This window comes from Geotrypetes seraphini, chromosome 14 (genome assembly GCF_902459505.1).
Source record: "Geotrypetes seraphini chromosome 14, aGeoSer1.1, whole genome shotgun sequence".
NCBI lineage: Eukaryota > Metazoa > Chordata > Amphibia > Gymnophiona > Dermophiidae > Geotrypetes > Geotrypetes seraphini.
The window spans coordinates 3,756,393-3,781,074 of record NC_047097.1 but is presented as its reverse complement, the minus strand read 5'-3'; the positions used below and the strand labels follow the sequence as shown (position 1 = coordinate 3,781,074).

At 42.0% G+C, this 24,682-nt stretch overlaps 1 protein-coding gene across 4 annotated transcripts in view; it reads left to right on the top strand.

Annotated features, from left to right (window-relative positions):
- HERC1 (HECT and RLD domain containing E3 ubiquitin protein ligase family member 1) overlaps positions 1-24,682 on the top strand; it is a 423,490-nt gene that overhangs the window by 68,722 nt on the left and 330,086 nt on the right. For all 4 annotated transcript variants that reach the window (XM_033919754.1, XM_033919753.1, XM_033919752.1 and 1 more), the window contains exons 11-16: positions 539-673; positions 10,852-11,017; positions 15,614-15,739; positions 22,079-22,300; positions 24,026-24,178; positions 24,384-24,516. In XM_033919754.1, coding sequence (XP_033775645.1) covers positions 539-673; positions 10,852-11,017; positions 15,614-15,739; positions 22,079-22,300; positions 24,026-24,178; positions 24,384-24,516 — 935 coding nt within the window. The remainder of the gene's footprint in view (positions 1-538; positions 674-10,851; positions 11,018-15,613; positions 15,740-22,078; positions 22,301-24,025; positions 24,179-24,383; positions 24,517-24,682) is intronic.

Here is a 24,682-nt window from a genome sequence, read left to right as displayed (position 1 = left end):
GGATTTGCATGGCAGTTTCATCGATGTACATTGGCTGTGACAAACAGCCATCTATTTCTCTCAAAAGATCATTGGACTAGAAGTGTGGTGTCCTCGTGGGTAGAGTGCTGGGCAGTTCCGCCCAAGGAGATCTGTAGAGCAGCTACTTGATCTACTCTCGCTATACCTTGACAAGGTTCTCCAGAATGGTTGTGGTAGCTTGAGAGGACACTGCTTTGGGTCCTCAGTTTTGCGGACAGGCTCTTCTATCCCAGCCTAGGCGCCTGACACTGCTTTGGTACGTCACTTAATGTATAGACTCCTGTATTTATGTAACAGAATTAAAGATTGCTGTTTGCAGTTTATCTACACTGTAAGATGAACTAACATGTTCCTCACAGACAGGTGGGGGGGGGGGGGGGGGTTGTCACAAGTATGAGACGTTGCTGCATAACTTCCTGTGTCGTTTTCTTTATGGATTTTGATAATCAGTTTGCCCTATGCTGTGGGGTTTCTTCTTTCAATTTTATGCTTTTTTCATGTTATGTTTTTACTTCAGACAAGTAGTTGCATGGCACAGACCTTACTGTGTGGATCTTGAAGAAAGCACATTCTCACATCTTCGTTCCTTCCTTGAGCGATACTGCGATAAAATAAACAGTGATGTGCCCCCTCCTCCTTTTCCTTCATCCAGGTACAGTATTTAAGAAGAATTAGTGGGTTCTTTTATTCTACTGCAGTTTTTGAGTAAATCAACTTGTTCAAAATGAAATCTTGTCATAATTTATAGCAAATTTTGCTAGAGCTGTTTCCATAAGGTGCTTTTGCTGGCTTCTTTTTAATTTAGGTAAAAAAAACCTAAGGGGTCCTTTTACTAAGCTACAGTATGCACTAACACATGCTTACCACAGGTTCAAAAGGCATTACTTTGGGACATGTTCAGGTGTCCTTCAGTAATTTTGAGATCAGTGCATGCTACCCATGTGCTAAAAAATAGGTTGGTTTTTTTTGTAACATGGGGAGTGTGTTTGGAGGCAGAAAGTAGGCATGCTTTACACTAATTGGCTAGTGCAATTCATGTGTGGTTAGCATGGGAGTGTTTACCGCCTAGTAAATAGGTAGTGGTAATGGCCACATGCTAATTGGGAAATTAGCATGTGGCCATAAATAGGAAAAATAGAAAATGTTGCCATTTATGGCCCCACTAAAGTAGCTTTGGTGTGTGTGAAACCCTTGCGCTAATAGTACAGGCCACCTTTTAGTGATGCTTAGTAAAAGGGCCCCTAAGTATGCTATGTAAATAAACATATAGCACCACCAATTATGGCAATATATTAAATAATCTCGCCACCACGTAATGCTTCCCGCGGTTGCGAGATTATACAGCGGTGGAGTGGTGGGGCTGAGGCTTCCTTAAGATATATATAACATCATTTATCCAGAACCTACTAGCTTGGTTATGTAAATAAACATGGCAGCATATATCTGAGAACAATTTTCAAAGCTGTTTACCTGGGTAAATAGTAATTTACCTAGTTCAGGGGTAGGCAATTCCGGACCTCAAGAGCCGGAGCCAGGTCAGGTTTTCAGGATATCCACAATAAATATACATGAGATAGATTTGCATCTCAAGGAGGCAGTGCATGCAAATCCATCTCATACATATTCATTGTCGATATCCTGAAAACCTGACCTGGCTCCGGCTCTCGAGAACTGGAATTGCCTACTCCTGACCTAGTTAAACTGACTTAACTGAAAATCACTTTTCTGCCCAGCTAAAAATATGTGTTGACTTTCATAGAACATATACCTTTAGCCACATTTTAAAGGAAGTATCTCTGTGATGGGTGTGAGCTTAGGTCAAATATTCTAATGCAACCATGTTATTTTCTAATAAAGTTTTTCCTGTGTGGCGCAGTGGTTGGATCTACAGCCTCAGCACCCTGGGGTTGTGGGTTCAAACCCCGCGCTGCTCCTTGTGACCCTGGGCAAGTCACTCAGTCCTCTATAGCCCCAGGTACGTTAGATAGATTGTGAGCCCACCGGGACAGATAGGGAAAATGCTTGAGTACCTGATTGTAAAAACCGCTTAGATAACCTTGATAAGCGGTATATCAAATCCTAATAAACTTGAACTTGAACAGGTGGCGGATGCCGAGTCTAAGGGAACTCTTTAGATCACATATCCCACAAGCAATTTTCAAAGGGATGTTACCTGCATAATTTTTTTTTGAAAATTTGCTTTGTACCGCATACAAGTCCTAATCCCTTTCCCTTTTTGAGCCTCTTTTGACTTCATCTCAGTGATATTTCTTTCTAGTTAACACATCTGCACGTCAAGTCAATGAACCTCAAGTGCTTGTATCAAATCCACCTTATACAAGATTCTGCCATGACAAGTAATTCTTTGAACTCATCTGAAATTCCTCCCAAAGATTGTTTCAGAATTTCATCCAATTTCATCCAATTTCTCACTGTCTTTTTCCAAAACCCACATTCTCACCCTGGTGAAGTTGCACGCCACAAGTTGGACTATAAATGTGCTCTTGCCTGTTTCTTGGATTGCACCAAACCTCACAGGACTTCAACTTAGCTGTTCGATTATTCAATCCTAACAGACTAGGAGCTCCTATCACCAAGAGAACCATCTCCTTTTGCTATGCTCGGACTGGACTGATGCACATTAAGTACAAGCAGTGGCAACATCAGTAGCTCATCTGCGTACTACTCCCATTGAAGACATCCGTAAAGCAACCACCTGGTCCTCAATTCATACCTTCACATCCTACTATTGCCTGGACATTCATTCTAGAAGGGATAATCTGTTTGGTCAAACAGTTCTACTAAATGTATTTATCCCAGGACAAGCAGGCAGCATATTCTTTACGCATGGGTGACGTCACCGACGGAGCCCTCGGTACGGACCTTTTTAACTAGAAAGTTCTAGTTGGCCGCAGTTCTACTAAATGTATTTTTCACTTACCGTATATACTTGAATAAGTTGATCTGAATATAAGTCTAGACTCCCTTTTTCCCCCCCAAAAGGAAGAAAAATGGTTGACTCGAATATGTCGGGCGGCTTAATATTCAAGTGTCCTGCCCTGTCAGGCTCTGCACTCAGCCCCCTCCCTGCCAAGCTCTGTACCCAGCCCCCTTCCCTCCATCCCTCCCCTGTTAGGCACTGTACCCAGCACCCTTCCTTCCTCCCCTCCCCTGTCAGGCTCTGCACCCAGCACCCTTCCTTCCTCTGTCAGACTCTGCATTCTCCCTCCTAGGCTCTGACCTGTTGTCCCCCCCTACCCTATCTTCATATCTCTGCCATTCCCTGGTGGAGGTGCAGCGGGCAGGAGCAAGCTTTCCAAACTCCTGCCCTGCTGCTAACCGGCTGCGTGATCCAATTTCTTCATCTGAGCTGCACGAGCAGCAGTGCGATTTGGTGCTGCTTCTCGGCCTGAGCGGCTTCTTTACTGGCTCCCGCGAATATGGTAGCAGCCAGCTTCCCTTCAACCCTGTTGTTTTTATCAGGCTCAGGATAATTAATAACAACCCTTTTCTCAGCGACATGAGCCTGGCAGCTAGGGAGTCCTGCTTGTTCTTGGATAAAGTAAAGTTGCTTACCTGTAGCAGGTGTTTTCCGAGGACAGCAGGCAGATATTCTCACAACCTGCTCACCTCCCCTATTTGACTTCTTAGTTCTGTAACTGAACTGATGGCCCCGTGAGCCAGCAGCAGGTGGGAAAGCACTCATTTGAGATTTTTTCATTTTAAAAGTGACAGTATACTTTTGCACTGTCTGTACCGGGATTCGTGAATGACATCTAATCTAATCTAATCTTTGGTTTATATACAGGGTCATCTCCCAGTGGAGCTCAACTCGGTTCACATGTAATTAAGACTAGAGTACCTAGCAGAAAACATAGGAGAATGAAGAACTAATTAAAAACTAAAGCATAAGAAAAATAACTATACTATCATTTCATTGAGACTGTAGTTAAACCATTTAAAAATTGTGAGAATAACAAAGTTTTCAGGAATTTATGAAATAATTGCAGCTGGCCTAAAAGCTTAATGGAGTTAGGAAGTTCATTCCAGATCTCTACAAACTTGAAAACAAAAGATCAACTGAGCTTTCCGGCTTTCCCTTAAAGGAAGGGAAGGCTAACTTATATCTTTGTGTGTTTCTCAAATGGCAAAGTCTAAGGGTATTCCAACATAAGGGGACAAAAGGATCAAATATTCCATAGAGAAGCTTGAAGATTATGCATATGCATTTACCGTATTTTTTGCTCCATAAGATGCACTTTTTCCACCCAAAAAAGTGGGTGGAAAAAAGGGTGCGTCCCAATCTTCCCCCCCTTTTACCTTATTTAGGTCGCCACCACTGCTCGCCCCTCACCCGCCGCTGCCGCTGCTGGCTTTTCACTGCAGCTGAGTGTAGAAGAAAGGAAAGGCCAGGCGGGTGCAGCGATTGTATGCTGCCAGCCCAGAAGCCTTACTCCTGACGTCAATTCTGACGTCGGTGAGAAGGCTTCTGGGCCGACGGTGTGCAATCATTGCACCCGCCTGGCCCTTTCTAGCAACTCCTTCTATTCTGGGTGCTGCGCTGAGCCAGGAGTCCCACCCCATCCGCTGCTGCTGCTTCTTCGTCGACATCGGGGGTAAGGCTTCTGGGCCGGCGACGCCTGGCCCTTCCCAGCAATTTTTCTTCGTAGTGGGGGAAAAGCCGCTGTAGGGAGTGAAGTGTCGCTGGGTTCCTACTCATCCCTCGCTCTCGGGCCACTCTCGGTGTTTAGACAGGAGTTCTCCCCCCCCCCCCCGACTGCTGCTGCTTCGTGGACGTGTTCTCACAGCGGCAGTAGCGGGAGGCAATTAAAACCAGCACATGGGCGGGCAGGCTTGGGGGGGGGCGGAAGAGGACAGGCTGGAATTCAGTGAGGGGAACATAGGAGGGAGGGAGGAAGGGACAATTGGGCCTGAGTTGAAGGGGGGAAGATGACAAAGACAGTAAGGGGAACATAGGAGGGAGGGAGAAAGTGACAATTGGGCCTGAGTTTGGTGGGGGGAAGATGACTAAGGCAGTGAGGGGAACATAGGAGGGAGGGAAGAAGGGACAATTGTTGGGCCTGAGGAAAGAAAGAAATCACCAGACAACAAAGGTAGGAAAAATTATTTTATTTTCAATTTAGAAACATAGAAACATAGAAAGTGACGGCAGATAAGGGCCAAGGCCCATCAAGTCTGCCCACACCAATGACCCTCCCCTACCTCCCTTTGCGAAGAGAACCCACCGTTCGATCCCATTTAGCTTTAAAATCAGGCACACTGCTGGCCTCAATCACCTGTATCGGAAGACCATTTCATTGATCCACCACCCTCTCGGTGAAGAAGTATTTCCTGGTGTCGTCATGCAATGTCCCTCCCCTGATTTTCCATGGATGCCCTCGTGTTGACGTGGGTTCCTTGAAGAAGAAGATATCCTCCCCCACCTCGATACGGCGCGTGAGGTATTTGAATGTTTCGATCATGTCCCCCCTCTCCCTGCGTTCCTCCAGGGAGTAGAGCTGCAATTTATTCAGCCGTTCCTCATATAGGAGATCCCTGAGCCCTGTGACCATCCGTGTGGCCATTCGCTGGACCGATTCAAGTCTCAGCACATCTTTGCGGTAATGTGGTCTCCAGAATTGTACACAGTACTCCAGATGGGGTCTCACCATGGACCTATACAATGGCATTATGACTTCGGGTTTACGGCTAACGAAACTCCTGCGTATGCAACCTATGATTTGTCTGGCTTTAGATGAAGCTTTCTCCACCTGAGTAGCAGTCTTCATGTCCTCACTGATTATTACCCCTAAGTCTCGTTCTGCTACAGTTCTCTCTAGGATCTCAGCAGAACGAGACTTAGGGGTAATAATCAGTGAGGACATGAAGACTGCTACTCAGGTGGAGAAAGCTTCATCTAAAGCCAGACAAATCATAGGTTGCATACGCAGGAGTTTGCAACCTATGATTTGTCTGGCTTTAGATGAAGCTTTCTCCACCTGAGTAGCAGTCTTCATGTGGAGAAAGTTTATCAATTTAGTGATCAAAATGTGTCAGTTTGGAGAATTTATATCTGCTGTCTATATTTTGCCCTATGTTTGTCTATTTTTCTATAGTTGTTACTGAGGTGACATTGAATATTTTAAAAAGTCATCTGCCTTGATATCTGTGCCCTATCCCTGCCCGCCCTGTGCCCTGTCCCATCATACCAGCAGAGGGGGGACAGAGTGCAGAGCCTGGCAGAGAGGGGAGACAGGGTGCAGAGCCTGGCAATGAGTGTGCAAAGCCTGGCAGGGAGAATTTGGTTCAGAATGTTTTTTTCTTGTTTTCCTCCTCTAAATTTAGGGTGCGTCTTATGGAGCGAAAAATATGGTAAACTGGATCCTAAAGCGAACTGGGAGCCAATGAAGCTTTATCAACAAAGGGGAAACATGATCATATTTTCATTTCCCAAAAATGAGCTTAGCTGCAGTATTCTGTATTAACTGAAGTCGTTTTAAACTGCTCTGCTTAATGCCCAGATAAACTGAGTTAAAATAATCTAGCTGAGAAAGCACAGTGAATTGTACCAACACTGAGAAATATTTTTGATGGAGTAGTGATCTGACCTTTCTCAACATGCGCAGACTAAAAAACCACTTTTTTGTCAAATAATTTATCTGTTCATGAAATGTAAGTGATGAGTCCAAGATGACACCCAGGGCTCTAGATGAAAAATCATTATGTAGTGAGATACCTGTTTTCAATGTGACAGAGGAAGGGAGGTTTTCTAATCTTGGCCTAATCCAAAGCAATTTGGTTGTGGCAGTGTTCAGTTTCATTTGAATAGACAAAGCCCACAGTTGAAATTTAGAAATGCAGCAGTCTATACTAGGGACCAGGTTGTTAAGCTCAGGATCAACTTCTAATAAAATGAGAATATCATCTGCATAGGTAAATATAGTCTCTGCTGATGAAAGGTAAGTAAGGTAAGTAACTTTGATTTCTTTCAGCAATGAGGCATTGCGGTGTACCAAAATCATCGTTGCTTTCATTTTCTCTGCCATTGCTGACATGCGATTCCCCAAAATGCTTACTTCTGCTTTAATATCTGTTAAAGTAGCCTAGAAATCTTGTCGAACTCCAGCCATCTCAGACCTCAAATCCTGGAACTAGGTTTGCACTGTTTGTTTTGTGATTTCCTCATGATCAGAAAGCTGATTTAATGTTTGTTCCTCTTCTGAGTCAGAAGGCTGCGGCATCATCTTTCTCCTATCTGAAACTGAACCTCCTGATTCAGCCCTCTGTTATCACCAGCCTGTACCAGAATATGTCCAACTTCTTTCTTGTAGACATAGTCTTGACTGCTTGTAGGAGCTCAATTTTGAGTTTTATCATATGTGGAGAGCAAAGCACTTGCAAAAATTCAGTAGCCCAGCAGGAGCTCCTGAGTTAAGCTGTATCTTCGAGTGCAATGTCCTTTCTTTTTATTTATTTATATTTTATTTCATATCAAAGAAGATAACATTGAAAAGGAAATACAATTTACATTACAAAGAAATAATATAAAAGGAAAATAAGGGAGGGGGAAAAAGAAAAAATCCCTTTTCACTCTTTCTATTTATATTTCTATGAGCACAGTCCAGAATACTAGGTGGAGAATATTCATACACTTTCAAGGGAAGTTCAAATAAGGAAAAATCGAAAAAGGAAAAAGCAGAGATCTGTTGGCTTAAATACTCTAAACCTGGTTAAGGGGTGTCATGGTTGCATCTGGTGATTTTGAAGTAGCCTTGCCTTCCAAGAAATATTGTAGTTGATCTGGTTCATAAAACACATATCTATTTGCCTGATAAATACAGCATTTACAGGGAAAACAAAGTCAAAAGGTAGCTCCTAAACTTAACACTGATTGACGATAAGTCAAAATCTTTTTCCGCCTAGACTGTGTCTTTTGAAACATCAGGAAATATTGCTATCTTGTGACCATAGAATTCAACATTCTCAGTCCTATAGAATAGGCGAAGAATGGCTTCTTTATTCTGCATGAAGACAAAAGTCACTAATAAAGTAGCCCTTGCTGAAATTTCAGTTTGTGATGATTCTAAGATTCAGGTCACCAGATTGTATTGTCTCTTTATCTTTCTCTTTTTTAAGTAGATTTAGATAATGTAACTTCTGTAATGGTGGAAAATTTGTCTCAGGATACTTTAGAACTGTTAGAAATAACTGAAATAAATCTTTCGGAGATTAATTTTCCAGTGTCCAGATTGCAATCGGCCTCAGGTTTAAATTTCTATTAGTGTTCTCAAAATTTTTTATTTTTCTTATCAACAAATTTTTATCTTTCAATTGATGATTAGAGGAAAATTTTTATATCTGAGACTGATTTCTCTATTTGGTCTATTCTAATAGACTGTTCTGAATCTTTTCCTCACAAGATTTAAGCTGTCTTGCTGAGTTATGTGCTGAGGAAATAAAGTAGGAGCATACCTGATGTAGGCTTTCAATAGCTCCCCATAACGCTTCCATGTCAACTATAGCAGGCTTCACCAAAGGCTAAGAGGTAGAAAAAAGAAGAGCCTGATGAAATAAAATTTGGAGAGTCTTGTATATCATTTCTGCCATCCGTTGTCCTCTGGGAGCCGGTTCCTCCAATCGCTAACACCGACTATTGTAAACTCGGGTGAGATTGTATTGCCTCCGGGGTCAGGGGTGAAACCAACATCCCTGACAGAGATAGCAGCTCTGACGCTTCCTGTTGCACTGACAACATCCCGGGATGCAGTGGAGCTCCAGGACCAGCAGGGCTCAGCAATACCTCGCCATCTAAGTCCGACGTTTGCCCTCCTCGGTCTGCAAATTTGCCTCGTCCAACAGGTACAGCATGAGTTTATATAGCTGTTTGGCGCAAAATTGAAGTAGCAGAGGAGGCAAGAAGATCACTCCTCTGTTTGCCCCTGTGTTTAGGCATTTCGAAACAGGAGAAAAAAGTATGATTACTAGTAGAGTAAATTGCCTGTAGTGCAGGAGCCTCTTCAAATGCGTCCTACGCTGACGCCATCTTGATTCCTCTCACGATTTCCTTTATCCTATGCCCCCTCATTCCAGTTTTCCAGTCAATTAAAAAAACTCTCTTGTGCATTTATACCATGCAGATATTTAAATTTATCTATCTTATTTCTCCTCTCCCTCCTGTCTTCTAAAGTGTATATATTGAGATCATCAAATCTGTCCCCATATACTTTGATGAAGATCACTGAATATTTTAGAAGCTGCTCTGTAGACCAACTCCATCCTGTTTATATCTTGCTATAAGATCACCATTTCTGTGACTAGTGATCTTGCTTGTCCATAGAGACATCTTACTTATCCTGTAATGAGGGTTCTCATTGGACAGCAATATCCTACAAACAGCAACACTTACTCACCTGCCTGTTTCAAGGTTGATCCACCAAACAAGGACTAGATATTCAAAACCTCTTTAAAAATTCTTCAATAACTGTATGTGGAAGCCTCAGTCCCACCACTCCACCGCTTTACCGTTTGCGCCTGCGGGGAGAATTACGTGGTAACCTTCATCATTGGCTATTTCGCATTCGTAAATATTTGAAGCATAAATAATTTTAAATATATTTCAGTGTGCGTTTAAAGTGCTATGTGCCATTCTCTTTTGATTTACTTATTTATAATACTGTGTACTTATCTCTGCGTTTGCCAACCTGGGAGCCAAACCCGACATGTTTTTACGCTTTATCAAGGGTCTCCCAAGGTAGCCGCTGTCATCCGACTCCAAATACAAAACTTGTGCAAGCATGTTACAACATGAACCAAAAAGAAGGTGATGGTGTGAAAGGTGGAAACACCCACGCAAGCTCAGTTACCTTGTTTTTGATCTTTAGGAGAGCAGGCCCAACTAACTCATCAATGCTAATGCCACCAGTTGTGGGGCTAAAGGTTACTGCTGTCCACAGAGAAACCCTCATTACAGTGTAAGCAATTACACTTTTTGAAGACTGCGAGGAGATTTGATAGAGACTTTTAAAATATTAAAAGGATTTGATAAAATTGACCAGGAAACAGCTTTACTGACATTTTCAGATGTGACACGGACAAGAGGTCATAGCCTGAAACTGAGCGGCAGCAGGTTCAGGACAAATGTAAGAAAGTTCTGTTTCACACAATGAGTGGTGGGTGCTTGGAATGCTCTCCCAGAGGAGGTTGTGGCAGAGACTACTGTTCTGGGTTTCAAGCGCAAGTTGGATTCACACCTTCTTGCAAATCACATCGGGGGATACGGGAAATCCGGGTCTTCAATAAGGAGCACCTAACTGGGCCTCCGCATGTGCGGATCGCCGGACTAGATGGACCTAGGTCTGATCCGGCGAAGGCGTTTCTTATGTTCTTATGTTGAATACTGTTCTAGAATTTGTCAACAATAACATTTCTGATTCTATAGTAGACATTTTCAGTACTTTAAGTCCAATTCCTAAGGAGAGAAAACAGAAAGCTAGTTTTGTGATTCATTTTATTTCTGAATTGTCAACAGTAGCAAATTCCATAAATGAGACACCTGAGTAACATACTTAAGAGATTGTTTGCAATTACTATATCAAGTGGGCAAGATTGAAATTAACACACAGGATTTGAAGAGCATTTCAGCCAGCTGTTTGGGGGCCACATGTTGGAAACCATTGTTTAGACCTTAACTGGCCTTGCAAAATAACATCTTCCTTCTTAGGTTGTTTGAAAAAATAAATTGCAGTATGTGAGTTAGATTGCTGTTGGTATCTAAACCATAACTCTCGTAATTGATAAGACTGATAGTGGGCATCTTTATTTCTTTTACAGAGAGCATCATAATTTCCTCAAGCTATGCCTGAAATTGCTTTCTAATCATCTTGCTCTTGCATTAGCTGGAGGAGTAGCTACTAGTATTCTGGGAAGGCAGGCTGGTCCGCTTCGAAACTTACTATTTAGGCTAATGGATTCTTCTGTGCCAGATGAAATCCAAGAGGTAATATATTCTTATTTTCTAACTTCAGTTCTCAGAAAAACAGATACATTGCTAATACTTATTCCTTGTTATGTAATAAGGCACGATATGAGGCATGCGGTAGTACGTAAATAGAATTTTTAAATCACCGTTTCATAATGTAAAATGGAACTTGTTTGGCTTTTCAGATATATATAGTTCAGAACGCTGATCTTTATTTCCATTAATGTCAGATTTCACAGAATTTGTCTCATAAACATTTGATTTATCCATTTCATAATGAGGACTGTGAAGAAATAACATTTTCTCCTTCATTGTTTATTCAGTTAGTTCATACAAAAGCAAAATTAAGATACACAACAATTGAAGAGCACTTTTCCAAAACTGTCCATTTTTTTTGTCAGTTTTGAATTAGATAGGAAGTGCTCAATAATGAACTTCTGTTCAAGGAGGTTTTGTACGCTATCTTACCTTGAAGAGAGCAACCTACTCCTTCTGCAAATGTCCATTTTATGCGATTACAGAGCACTCAGATGTCTGCATGTTGCTGTTTCTGATGATGGTCATAGTCACCTGTCATGGAGTTAAATGATATTATTGCTTTTTTACAATTCTTTTTATACTACTTTTCAATATACTTCTTAGAGCAGTTAACAAATGAATATAATTTGTACAAGGTAGAAAATAAAAGAAAGAGAAACGCCGAGGAAGTTTCATGCAGCCAAAGCAGCAATCAATCAACCTCTATAAGCTGCAGAGAAAAAGTAGGCTTTAATGCATGCCTTAAACTGATGAAGTGAAATCTTCCTGATGAAAGATGTTTAGGTATGGAATCTCAGAGGTGAGAAGCTAGGAAGTAGAAGGTGCTGGCACATGTAGCATCAAAATGAGTCCTAAACAGAGATGGAAATGTGGAAAATGTTTGTTTTCCTAAAAGCAAAGGGCCCATGTAAGAATATAAGGAATGAGGGAGAAATAGAGATTCAGGCTGGCGTGATTTTAAAAATCTTAAAAGTAAGAACAAGAATTTAAAATTTTCCCTGAAAAGCTAGCAGATGCCAGTGTTCGCTTATAAGGGATGGGGTGACATATTCAAAAGGACCAAGAAAGTACAATGAACCAGTGTTTCTCATCTCGGTCCTGGAGTATCCCCTTGTCAATCAGGATATCCACAATGAATATGCTTAAACTTGATTTGTATAAACTTCCTCCATTGTATGCAAATTTCTTTCATGTATATTCATTGTGGATATCCTGAAAACCAGACTGGCAAGGGTGGTACTCTAGGACCGAGCTGAGAAATGCTGCAATAAACAAATAGCTGTATTCTGAATAACCTAAAATTTTCTCTTGAGAACTTTGTGGAAGTCCATTATAGAGTGAATTATAGTATTCAATATTGCTGATGACCAAGTCATGGACCAATATGGTGAGAGCCGCTAAATTTAGACCTAATTTGACAAAGAGCTAAGAAAGAGGACTTAACCACTGACAGCAATGGAGGAGCGAGGGCAAACTGAAGGTCAAATGCAACACCCAGTGTATATAGTGATTCCTGGGTGAACTAGCGACACTATCAATATGAAGGGCAATGATGGGTATTAACAAATGATTAGTGACTCATATCACTATATGTTTTTCAGGACTGAGCCTGAGATAGTTGGTGGGAAGGGGGTGGGGTAATCCTTGTTTAGTTTATTAACATTTGATATCTCTCCCTTCAAAACAAATCAGAGCAGCTTTCCAATAGTTGTCTAATATGAGAATAAGAAATGTAAAAGAAATACAGTTCTGGACAGGAAAGGATAAAAGAGAGAGGAGCAGTGAAAGAGATAAGTTACTGGGACCAGTACAGGCCACAAGGATCAGTCAGGATGACCGTACAAATCGAAAGGTCAGAGTAAACCAATGTATCTTCAGTAGAGCACAGAACCAGAGATAGTACTTCTAAAAGGAGTGCATTCCAGAGGGATGGTGTTATACGGTGGTTGAGCAGAGAGCCTAGAGCAGGAGTGTCAAACTTAGTTATATTAAGGGGCCGAAACACACACACACACAATAATCTTATTAACAACACTCAATGGTTAACCACAAAATTAAACTACCCAAAGCATACTGTATGCTTCTCAACATTCATTCCTACCAGAACACAGATAACCCCTATGCAAATACAGGGCCAAAAATTAAACGTACTAATATATACAAACGAAACCCTAAGATTCAAGACTCTGCGTGCAGTACAACCCCAGAGAAAAAGAAACAAATGCATTTCTTCCAGAACAGTGCAAAATATAGACAGCAGATGTAAATTCTCAAAATTAACACAATTCAATCACTAAATTGAAAATAAAATCATTCCCCCTACCTTTGTTGGTTTCCCTCCCTCTATGCTGTGCCTCAACTAAGTGTCTCCCTCCGCCAGTTGTCTTATCTTCTGGCCGGCTTCCACCTGGCCGTTTTATGTGGCCTGCGGTGCAATGCAGTGTTTTTATTGCTGTCCCCGGTGTTATCTTCTGGCCAGCTCCCTCCTCCTCACTGCCGCAGTGTGCACAAAGCCGCGGGCGGTGGCTCCTCATGCATTACGCGCCTCATCTGGAAACATTCCCTCTATGACATCATAGAGAAGGATTCTGATTCAGGCGCAGGATGCGCAAAAGAGCTGCCACCCGTGGCAGTGAGGAGGAGGGAGCCAACCAGAAGATAACACCGGGGCGGCAATGAAAACGCTGCATCACACTGCGGGCCGCATAAAACGGCCAGGTGAACCGAATTTGCCCCATGGACCTTGAGTTTGACACCTGTGGCCTAGAAGGTACATGAGGCAGATGAGGGCAGAAAGATAGGAGGGAACTTTGTGTGCTAATGTAATAATCTTAAATTGATCTCTGAAAGAAATAGGTAGCCAATGGTGATTAGCTAAGGGGGGAGATACATGGTCCATCCTATGAGCCCGAGTAAAGAGACAGATTGTAACTTTTTGAATGGTCTGAAGACGCTTAAGAACACTTTAGGAAGACCTGAAAATAGAATGTTATAATCCAGGCAGGAAGAAACCAAGGAACATAGGATAGTGGTGCATGAGGTGCAAAGGGAATAGAAACAGTGTTGGAGATATGTTTCTCAAAGGTTACTTGTTGGTTGAAAGTCACACCTAAGTATTTAAGAGAGTCAGCTAGTTGAAGTGGCCATAGAGCTGCTAACAGTCATTCTTGCCTTCTGATTTAGCAGCCCTAGTAATGATATCACTGCTCTCCTTGGCAGTGGCCCAGGAGAGGGCCCTTTTAGAGAGAATTAGTTTACAGACAATTTGAGCCAAAATATTTTCACTAGGCAATTCTACTATACTAAACATTTATATAGTGCTACAAGATGTAGAAAGCACTGTGCAAGTGCATAAAAGAGAATCCCTGTTCTGGTGGAGCTTACAATCTAGTTGTCAGACTAATAGTAAGAATAAGTGAACAGTGAGGCTCAAATATGTCTACTGATGTGGTCAGAATATTAGGCCAGCATTTTTTCCACCTTGTTTTCATCCATTAATAGATAGCTGGTCAAAGTGGAATCTGTAGTAGTCTGTAATTGTAATTGAAACTTTTTTTTGGAAGTGAAATAGAGCAAACTAACTGCTGTTAGGTAATGTAATGACTACTACTAGTATTATCTAGTACCATAGTTAAACATCCATATCTATCCATAAATATCAAGATTTATTACCATATTAGAAATATTATTATAGATAAAGATCACCAGCCTGCTAACACACATGGAGGCATCCTGTGTAGACCACTATGTGGCCGTGGTGAACTTAAGCTGTGTCATAAACATCATGGGAGTGATAAGGAAAGGCAGGTTAGCAATTGAAAAAGTGGATATTTAGTTGTGATTTGACTGTGACTGGGAAATGGACCAATTGCACCAATTCAGAAAGGTTGTTTCAGGCATGTGATGCAAGGTAGAAAACAAGAGGTCTGGATTTGTTGATGAAAGAAGAGAACACAGATAACTTATTTGATGAACAGGGTTCAGCAGGAGGTACACAGGGCGATGCAGGAAAAAATAATTAATGGAGAGCTGCAGAGTAAAGATATCTGTATGAGAAGCTTGGACTGGATGTGGCAGAAGATAGGGAACCAATGTAGTGCAGAGTACTTTGACTGGCAGAGAAAAAAAAATCATATAGAATTTGATTATGAGCTCTTTAAGACCATGGTGGCTTGTAAGGAAAGAATAAAATTTTGATTTTTGATTTTAAAAGTATGTTTCACTGTCTGAGAACATGTGCATTGCATTTTGTAATTTTATCCTTTAGGTAGTTACTGCCCATTCTAAAAGTAAACTACTGTATATCAAGAGTTCTCAACTCAGTCCTTAGGGGAGGACACACTCAACCAGTTATTTGTTAAGTTTTCAGGATCTCCACAATTAAATATACATGAGATAAATTTGCATACAATGAATGCACTGTGTGTATATTTATCTCATGTATATTTACTGTGAGCATCCTGAAAACCTGTCTGGCTAGAGTGTTCAGAGGACTGAGTTAAGAACCACTGAGCTGGATAGACTAAAGTAAAAGCAAAATAATTAACTGTATTTTCCATGTTTACTTTCTATCAGGTTGTAATTGAGACTCTTTCTGTTGGAGCAACAATGCTACTACCGCCACTAAGAGAGAGAATGGAATTATTGCATTCTCTTCTACCTCAAGGTCCTGATAGATGGGAAAGTCTATCAAAAGGACAGGTAAATTTTGGGTAATTTTCCTATATAATTTAATGTGGGTTTTTAACCTAGTTTTCAAGTTAATGTTCAAAGAATATTACAGAATTTGTAGCAGTTAGGTTTATTCTATTCAAGGCCCCTGGTTTTCTGTGGGAAGGGCTTTTTGTGGAATTGATTGATTCCCTTCATATCATAGGAGATCTGGGATCAAGCCAGATTATGGAATTTTAGAAGTTTCCCTGTATTGTACTTAAGTGATCTCTTCCTTAGCTGATTCCCCTGCTTCTTGTGCTGAGAAGTGGTGATGGTGAGGAGGAGGAGGTGAGTAGCAGTACATTGGGTGTTTTTGTTGTCCTTTACCACCTGGGGCAACTTCTGATTGCATGATTCACAGCAGCAGTGAGGGCTGAGCAGAGAGGAAAACTCAACTGACATACTGCCAGTATTCAAAATTACCTTGGCTCAGCTAACACAGGAGGTGGGAAAATTGTTTAAAGCAGGAGTTCAGGGCAGGTTTGTGAAAACTGAGCATGTGCCAGGAGTGCTGCCGAATCTTCGCTGCTCTGACAGCATGGGAGGGGGCTCAGGCAGTGGACTGCTCTGGCTTACTGGGCTTAGACAGACATACCAGCCATTCCATAAGTGCCACATTTTTGTCAGTGGGGAATAGAAGGTTATAGGTAAAGCAAAACATTTTTTTACATGTATGCTTCTTTTCTGCAAGTTATACATGGGCATGTATGGGTTTCATAAATGAAAATGTGGGAATATGCAAAATATTACAAAATTATACAAATGTTTGGTCATTTTGCTACAACATTTTAGAAATTTTGCCATAGAATTTACCTAACTATCACGGAAACTGGGAGCTGTGAACACATTGTGCTGAGAACATTTGGAGAAGAACAACAGTTCCTTACCAAAATCAATAAGACAAAATTATTGCATTTTTGCTTGAAGGAACTGGAAGTTTCGAGTCGCCCGCACCGCGCATGCGCGAGTGCCTTCCTGCCCAGACCAGAGCGCGTCTCCTCAGTTCTTACTTTTCCGCGGAGCTGAGAAGTCCGTCTTCGACTCTCTGCATGAAGTTTTTTCACTTGTGCCTTCTAAAGTCCGTGGTTTTGGGTTATTTTTCTCTTCATCGCTGATTTTCGTCGTTCTTTCTTGTTTAAAAAAAAAAAAAATTTCTTCCATCTGTTTGACTGGGCAGGCCACGTGGCCGCAGCCCCGTGGCTTCGATCTTGTGGCGGAGCTTTTCCGGCCTATGTCCCGGCCTATCACCGGTTTTAAAAAGTGTGCCAAGTGCCAGTGCGCAATTTTACTAACGGACCCTCATCGACGCTGTATTTGGTGTCTCGGGCCTCAACATCTTCCGAAATCGTGCCGGCCTTGCTCCACACTAACCGCACGTGTTTTCAAGCGCCGCTGCATCTTGTGGGAGTTGCTGTTCAGCATGAAGTCCTCGACGGAGCAGTCTTCATCTAAGGGCCCCTCACCTTCAACTTCTTCCACTGCTCCTCAGCCTTCCACCTCTGTGGCGCCGAGTCTCATCAAGCCTGCATCGTTCGTGACGGCTCCGACTCCAGCGCCCGCTGTGATGCCTTCCTCGGTCGCCTCAGGTCAGATAGCACAGCAGCCTATTCCACCGGTAGTACTAAAAGTGCCCAAGGCTTCCAAGCCCAAGCACTCACACACTGCCCCTAAAGAACGCGAAGCCCGAGCAGGTGGTCCCATTGCTGATGCGGATCCATCCTTGCCGGCTTCATTCCAGACCTTGAAGGCCCTAAGCTTCTCTCTCAAATCCAGCATGGGCACGCGGAGGCCTCCCGCAAGGTCGAGCCACCTCTAGTGCCTCAGCGATACACACACTCTCTACAGGGAGCAGAGTCTCTGCGAGTGTCTGGTCTGGCATCGGTGCATGCATCGCAAGGAGCAGAGTCTTTGCCCATGCCTCCATTGGAACCGATTCACTCGATGCAAGGAGCAGAGTCTTTGCGAGTGCCTCCATTGGAACCTATCCACTTGATGCAAGGAGTAGAGTCTTTGCGAGTGCCTCCGTTGGATCCACCCGATGCAGGGGCTCGAGCCTCTGTGGCTGCCTTGGGGTGATTCCAGCCATCCACCCCTGCTTCGTTCAATGGCCTCCAGCCCCATCCACTACCTGGGGGCCTCAGCGAAGACACACTTGCCTCGTTCTTCAAGACCGACATCCAGAAATGACTCGCATCATCGATCAAGGCATTCATCAAGGCACTCGTCCAGACATGCCTCGCCTCATCGAAAACAGCCGTTTATGCAGTATTCCACACCGGCTACTTTCCGCCTCCGTTACCGGAGCTCGAGGACTCACTGGGATCCATCTCATCATCGCGATCCCCGTCCTCATTGGATCCAGAGGCCTCGACGTCCTCGAGTCCTTCTCGAGGCCCTGTTCTGGCGGACCAGCTATCGTTTTCCTCGTTCCTCCGGCAGATGGCTCCTGATATGGACATCCAACTGGACACAGGTTCCAAATTTTCAAAAGAGTATCTGGAGACGATGCATCTCCCTCAACCACCTGCTGAATCCCTCAAGCTTTCCTCTACATAAGCTACTGGATCAGACCTTTGTGCAGTGCCTCGAAACACCTTATTCCATTCCCGCTGTGCCGGGCAAATTGGATGCCAGGTACTGCACAGAACACCACAAAGGGTTTGACGGTTCTCAACTCTCCCACCAATCCCTCTTGGTGGAGTCCTCACTGAAGCGGTCTCACCCCTCCCAGGTCTACGCCACCGTTCCACCTGGCAGGGAGGGCAAGACTATGGACCAGTTCGGCAAGAGAATTTACCAGAACTCAATGATGGCCTCCAGAGTTCTGAATTACAACTTCCACTTCACCACATATTTCAAATTTTTCCTGTCTGTCCTCCAGAAGTTCATGCCCTATCTGGACCCTGCAGCACAGTTTGAGTACCAGGAGGTTCTGGCTTCACTATCCCAGCTCCGCTTGCAGATGATACAGTCCTCCTACGATGCATTTGAGCTCTCGGCTCGGGCCACAGCATGTTCGGTGGCCATGCGCCGACTGGCATGGCTCAGAACCATCGACATGGACCCCAATCTTCAGGACAGGTTTGCTAATGTCCCATACGTGAGTACCGACCTCTTCGATGAGTCCATCGAGGCGGCGACCAAGAAGCTTTCGGACCACAAGAAGTCTTTCCAGTCCATCCTCCGTCCGAAGCCCAAGCCTGTTCTGCCTTGTCCATCACGACCACCATTAACCTACCAGCAGCATTGCCCACCAAACAGGCACCGCCCATCCGTCAGCCTGTTAAGAGACAGCACCCTCAAAGGCAACAACAGAAGCCACAACCGTCTGCTGTCCCTAAGGCCCCTCAGCCCTTTTGACTGTCTCAAAGAGGGCATAACTTCTGTCGTTCTGCCGTTTTCAGTGTTGCCACCGATTGGAGGTCGTCTCCATCACTTTTACCACCGATGGACGACGATTACCTCCGACCTCTGGGTCCTTTCCATCGTCAAGGAGGGATACTCTCTTCAATTCCATCAAGCTCCTCCGGAACATCCTCCAAGAGAGTATCCTTCCAACTTGACCCAGACCACCCTTCTTCTTCAGGAAGCTCAGGCCCTATTACAGCTGGGGGCTGTTGAGCCGGTTCCTTTGGCCCAACAGAACAAGGGTTTTTACTCCCGGTACTTCCTTGTTCCGAAGAAGACGGGCGATCTGCGCCCCATATTAGATCTCAGGGCCCTCAACAAGTTTCTGGTCAAAGATAAGTTTTGCATGTTGACCCTGGCATCCCTGTATCCCCTCCTCGAGCAGAACGACTGGTTATGCTCTCTGGATCTCAAGGAGGCCTACACTCACATTTCCATTCATCCGGCCTCACGTCAATACCTCAGATTCAGGGTGGGACATCTTCATCTTCAATACCGAGTGCTTCCCTTCGGCCTGGCCTCGTCACACAGAGTCTTCACCAAGTGCCTGGTAGTGGTGGCCGCAGCGCTCAGGAACCATGGCCTCCAGGTGTTCCCCTACCTGGACGACTGGCTCATCAAGGATTCCACGTCTCAGGGAGTCGTCCTCGCGACCCAGAAGACGATTTGGCTACTACAACATCTGGGGTTCAAGATAAACTTTCTGAAATCCCATCTACAACCCTCCCAGACTCTTCCCTTCATCGGAGCTGTTCTGGATACTACCCAACTCAGAGCGTTCCTCCCTCCCGAACGTCTGGAAGCTCTCCTCCATCTTTGCCACTTGGTGGCCTCTCGCCCGTCCATCTCGGCAAGACACATGGCAACAATCAGACTTTGCCGGAGCAGGCCTTGACTTAAGGCTAATCAAGAAAGCTTAAGGAGTATGCATTATAACCTTTAGACTGTCACATGCTATAGTAAGATTTGAAACTCGACAGTGATAACTATTGAAAAAATCACCTTAACAAATAACATAATAATAGTTGTGCATAGTAAGCTATAGTAAGATTTGAGACATATCAGAAATGTACACATTGGGAATCACTTTATTGTAACTGTTATTATGTATTCTTATGTCACGTGAGATAGTAACTTTGTGAATCACATAAAATATGTAAACAATGTATTGCCTTGGTCTAATCCTCACTGTAAATGCATTATGAAATTATAACCTTGTAGAGCATTAGCTTAGTAATTAATGGAGCTATGATTCTCAATAAAAGGGGGAGAGACTATCCATTTAGGTCGCCTCATCCCACTCTGAGCCTTGTGTGTGCATCATCATTCCTACACATGAGATCTTGGTGAGCATGCCAAAATGCCAATTCAGATTTAGTCCTATATTATCTATAAAATGAAGTAAGAAAGAGACAATGATGCATAAGAAAAGAAAATACATTAGCAAGAAAAGATGGCATTATTCAGATTGAGAACACAACCTACCCAATGCTAGTAAGGTATCTCTGTAGAAAATGGAAGCTTGTAATTCAGAGAAGTTTTGAGACAAAATTATAGGAAAAAGGAAAACTTCCATGTGCATCCCCAAAAAAACAGTTGACTTAATTAGCTTGAGATTCCCAAACATCATAATGACAGAATTCAGATTCCATTCTGAACAAACAACGAATAGAAAGGAGAAACAAATTTCCCCTATAGAAAACAAATCAAATCTGGGTCCACCACTAAGAAAGGCCTCTCCCACTGGCCACAGATCTAAGTGGTATTGGCTAGGAAATCTTTCAATGAATCTAGTGCCAATTGTTTAGAAGGTCCCTCCTACAGGGAGACTCAAATTATTGGGAATCAGTGACAGCTTTTATATCTTCTAGACGTCTTGAGGGGAGTAATAACTAGAACATAGTTTATGATTTGGTCATTCTTGCAGCATTCTAGTCAACTTTGTTTGCTTTTAATAGTTACCTGATAGAGGAATAGTCTGCTTTATTTTATTCTTGGATCCTGCTTCTGTTTTTGTGGACTTTAGAAGGATAATTGATCTTTTTCATTTCTTAAGTAAATGTAAGTATCCTTGTTTTAATTTGTTATAGACTATTATCCTTTTTTTTCTGAACAAGAGTTAATTCTTGGTTAATTATTGTAAATCTTATTAAAAAAAATAATAATAAAAAGACTCAGCCCCCCACACTTGTGGAGTGTCGCAAGATTTTCTTTTTGAGTAGAAAAGTTTTTGAAATTTCATTTAGGGAAAAGAAGAGGATGAATCACTGAGACTTCTGAGTTGCTCCTTTACTTCAGCACAATATTCTCTTCTCTGTAAATGGGAGCTCCAGGCCTGAAAATAGGTTTCTCACTACTCCTTGTTGATTTGAAGTCCTGCTTGGGGAAAATAAAATCTGTAGTTGAAGGAGTGGTACTGGGGTAGGGAGTCCCAGCTTTGTTTGGGTCAATATATAATCTCTCTTTTGGATAAGTCCAGACATTAACAGGTACATCAAAGCTCAACTGAACTTCAGATTTTCACATCACTCGGGATCTATTTTATTGACCAATTCAAGAGCTGCATAGTTAGCCTGTTATCCATCCGTTGGAGACATAAATAGTGATGACCTCATGCTACATAATACCTTTTATAGGGTGAAAGTATGCTGCAATGGCTTTTCTGTTTCCATTTGCTGGATGACGGACATAACACACAGGTGCTGGTCTGAGTGTATATATTTTGAAGTCCGGTCACATTCTAGGTTTGGGTTGACCTGTTTCTCTCTCCCATGATAATACACTAGATTATCATGTTTGTGTGATGGATTTGTATATGTTCTATACAACCCATTGTGAGCTATTTTAAAGAATGGGATAAATTAACAAAATCAATGAATTGATTGTGGGGTTGTTGTTGTTTTGTTTTTTTTTAAATAGAGAATGCAGTTGGATATTATATTGACAAGCTTGCAGGATCATACACATGTGGCTTCCTTACTTGGTTATAGTTCACCTGCTGATGCTATAGAAACTTCCACTTTATGTCTTGGCTATGGAAGTCCTTTGGATCAACCATATAACTCCCAAGGCAGCCATCCTGACACTCATCTGGCTGAAATTCTAATGAAGACTCTCTTAAGAAATTTAGGATTTTATACAGTAAGTGTGATTCAAGTTTATTTATATACTACAAATCAAAACATTCATCTAAGTGGTTTACAGAATAAAATGGGGGAACAGGGGGGACATACATAGATACAGGGGTTGAATATGACAAACCAAAGAGGAGAACAAAAGGAAAAGTTACAGTATTACTGTGTGGGGGGAGAAGGAAGCTACAGTAAAGGACACGGAACAAAATTTAAATTAACACATATCTGAAAAATTGTTGCTCATTTAACAAGTAAAATGTGGTCTGATTATTCCATGAATTGGCAGAGTAAAACAATGGTCATCTATCTATGAGGTCCTTTTACTAATGTGGCCTTAGCATGATCTTACACAGGTTTTTTTTAATGTGCTGAGGCCATTTTTTTTTTTTTTTTTACTATAACCACAACATGGCCAATTTTTTGTATTAATGATCATGAGATAATATTGCCATTAGTGCATGACCATTAAAAAAAAATTACTGCACGAGCACTTAACTGCCACCCAGTAAGGGTCTAATTCTATAAAATGTGTTTAAATTTAAGTGCCTAACTTAATTATTCAGTTAGGCTTAATCAGTGCCGTTAATTGAAAATTTCAATTAAAAAACAATTAATTAGATGATAGACACCTAATTTGTTAGGCATCTAAAACTTCTAGGTAGATGTCTAGGCTGAAGCACCTACCAGAAAATAGGCATGGTTAGGGGTGGATCTTGATTGTGTTTTGCGTGTTGGACACCTAAATTGGACTTATGCCAAGGTTTTCTTGACCTAAATACTGGCACTAATTAGGGGGCGCCTAAGGTTTTGATGCCTACCAGTATCTAAATCCAATTTAGGCACCGCTAGGTGTGATTCTATAAACAGCACCTGACTCGAGATTGACAGTTGCTATGTGATGCGTTGCTCGGTGCCTATCTTTTAGGTGGCATTTATAAAATCGGGGCCTAAGGACTCATGTGTTATCTGGTTAGTTCTACATTAGCACATGCTATTTAGAAAAGAAATGCCCACTCCCCTCCTTCCTGAAAAATTTTTTTTTAGCATGCACACATTTGGCAGTTACTATAGGATAGCTGAGCATGTCCTTTGGTAATCCATTTTAAGCTGTGTTAGGCGGGTTAGTGCCTAATGGAGCTTAATTAAAGGATCCCTATATTTGTTAATGGTGGTTGAGATGTTCATTTAAATTTTGGTTGAACAATGGACTTGTTTGGGGGGGGGTTGCCTATGATTTGGACACAGGCACTTCAATTATAGTGCAAATTCTGATTCTCAGAGGCTTTTCCTCTCAGTTCTGTATAAAATTTTATTTTCTTGTGCTCACCTGTAAAATGAAATAGTTATATTTTACTGGAGTTTTTTGTTTATAACCTGCTTTTCCCAAAGCGGCTCACAATATAAACATACATAATAAAAGTACATAAAATACATGTAAAAACTCTCACAAAATAAGTGACCAGCGACCAGTTGTTTGAATACTGAATTACTTGGAGTAATACTCCACTTAAGTCAAAAGATTTTTGGTATTTTTATATACTGTATATACAGACATGTGTACATATATAGTATATATACACCTATGTATTTATTGAAAATTGGTGATCCTTAAAATATAAGAATATAAGTTAGTAAATGTAACTACTTAAGTGAAACTTTATTTGGCTAAACCAGAAGGAATAGATATTGATTACAAAAACTAGATTGCTTGCTTTTTTGTTTGTTTTATAAGGACCAAGCGTTTGGAGAGCTTGAAAAAAACAGTGATAAATTTCTGTTTGGGACGTCATCCTCTGAGAACAGCCAACCTGCTCACCTTCATGAGCTTCTGTGCTCATTACAAAAGCAGCTTTTAGCATATTGCCACATTAACATTGTCAGTGAGGTAAGAATTAATTGTTAAGATTGTTAAGATACTTCATGAAATTTTCAGTGTAAGGTATTCAAACAAGTAATGCCTTAATTTTTAAGAGGTTCTTTTGTTCTGCATAAATTAGAAAGCACTTCTTTGCCTTCCACTGTCATCAAATCTTGATTTTTAATTTTTTTAATTTTATTACCTATATTCATTTTGGTCCTTTTGTTTTCAGAATTCCAGCAGTGTGCCACTGCTGCACAAACATCTTCAGCTTTTGCTGCCTCATGCCACTGACATCTTTTCGCGTTCTGCGACTTTACTTAAAGAAAGCTCTCTGAATGGCAGCATTGGGGAAAAGCTCAGAGGTATGATCATTCCTCAGAAATCTTGTCCAAAGAAGCAATGATTGAGATGCTAAGGAGCCCCTTTACTAAAGTGTGATGAGCATTAGCAAGGCTAATTCACAGCCTTGGTAAATTAGGGTTACTGCTCTAGCATGCTAGTGACCTATACTGGAATATGTGGGTTATG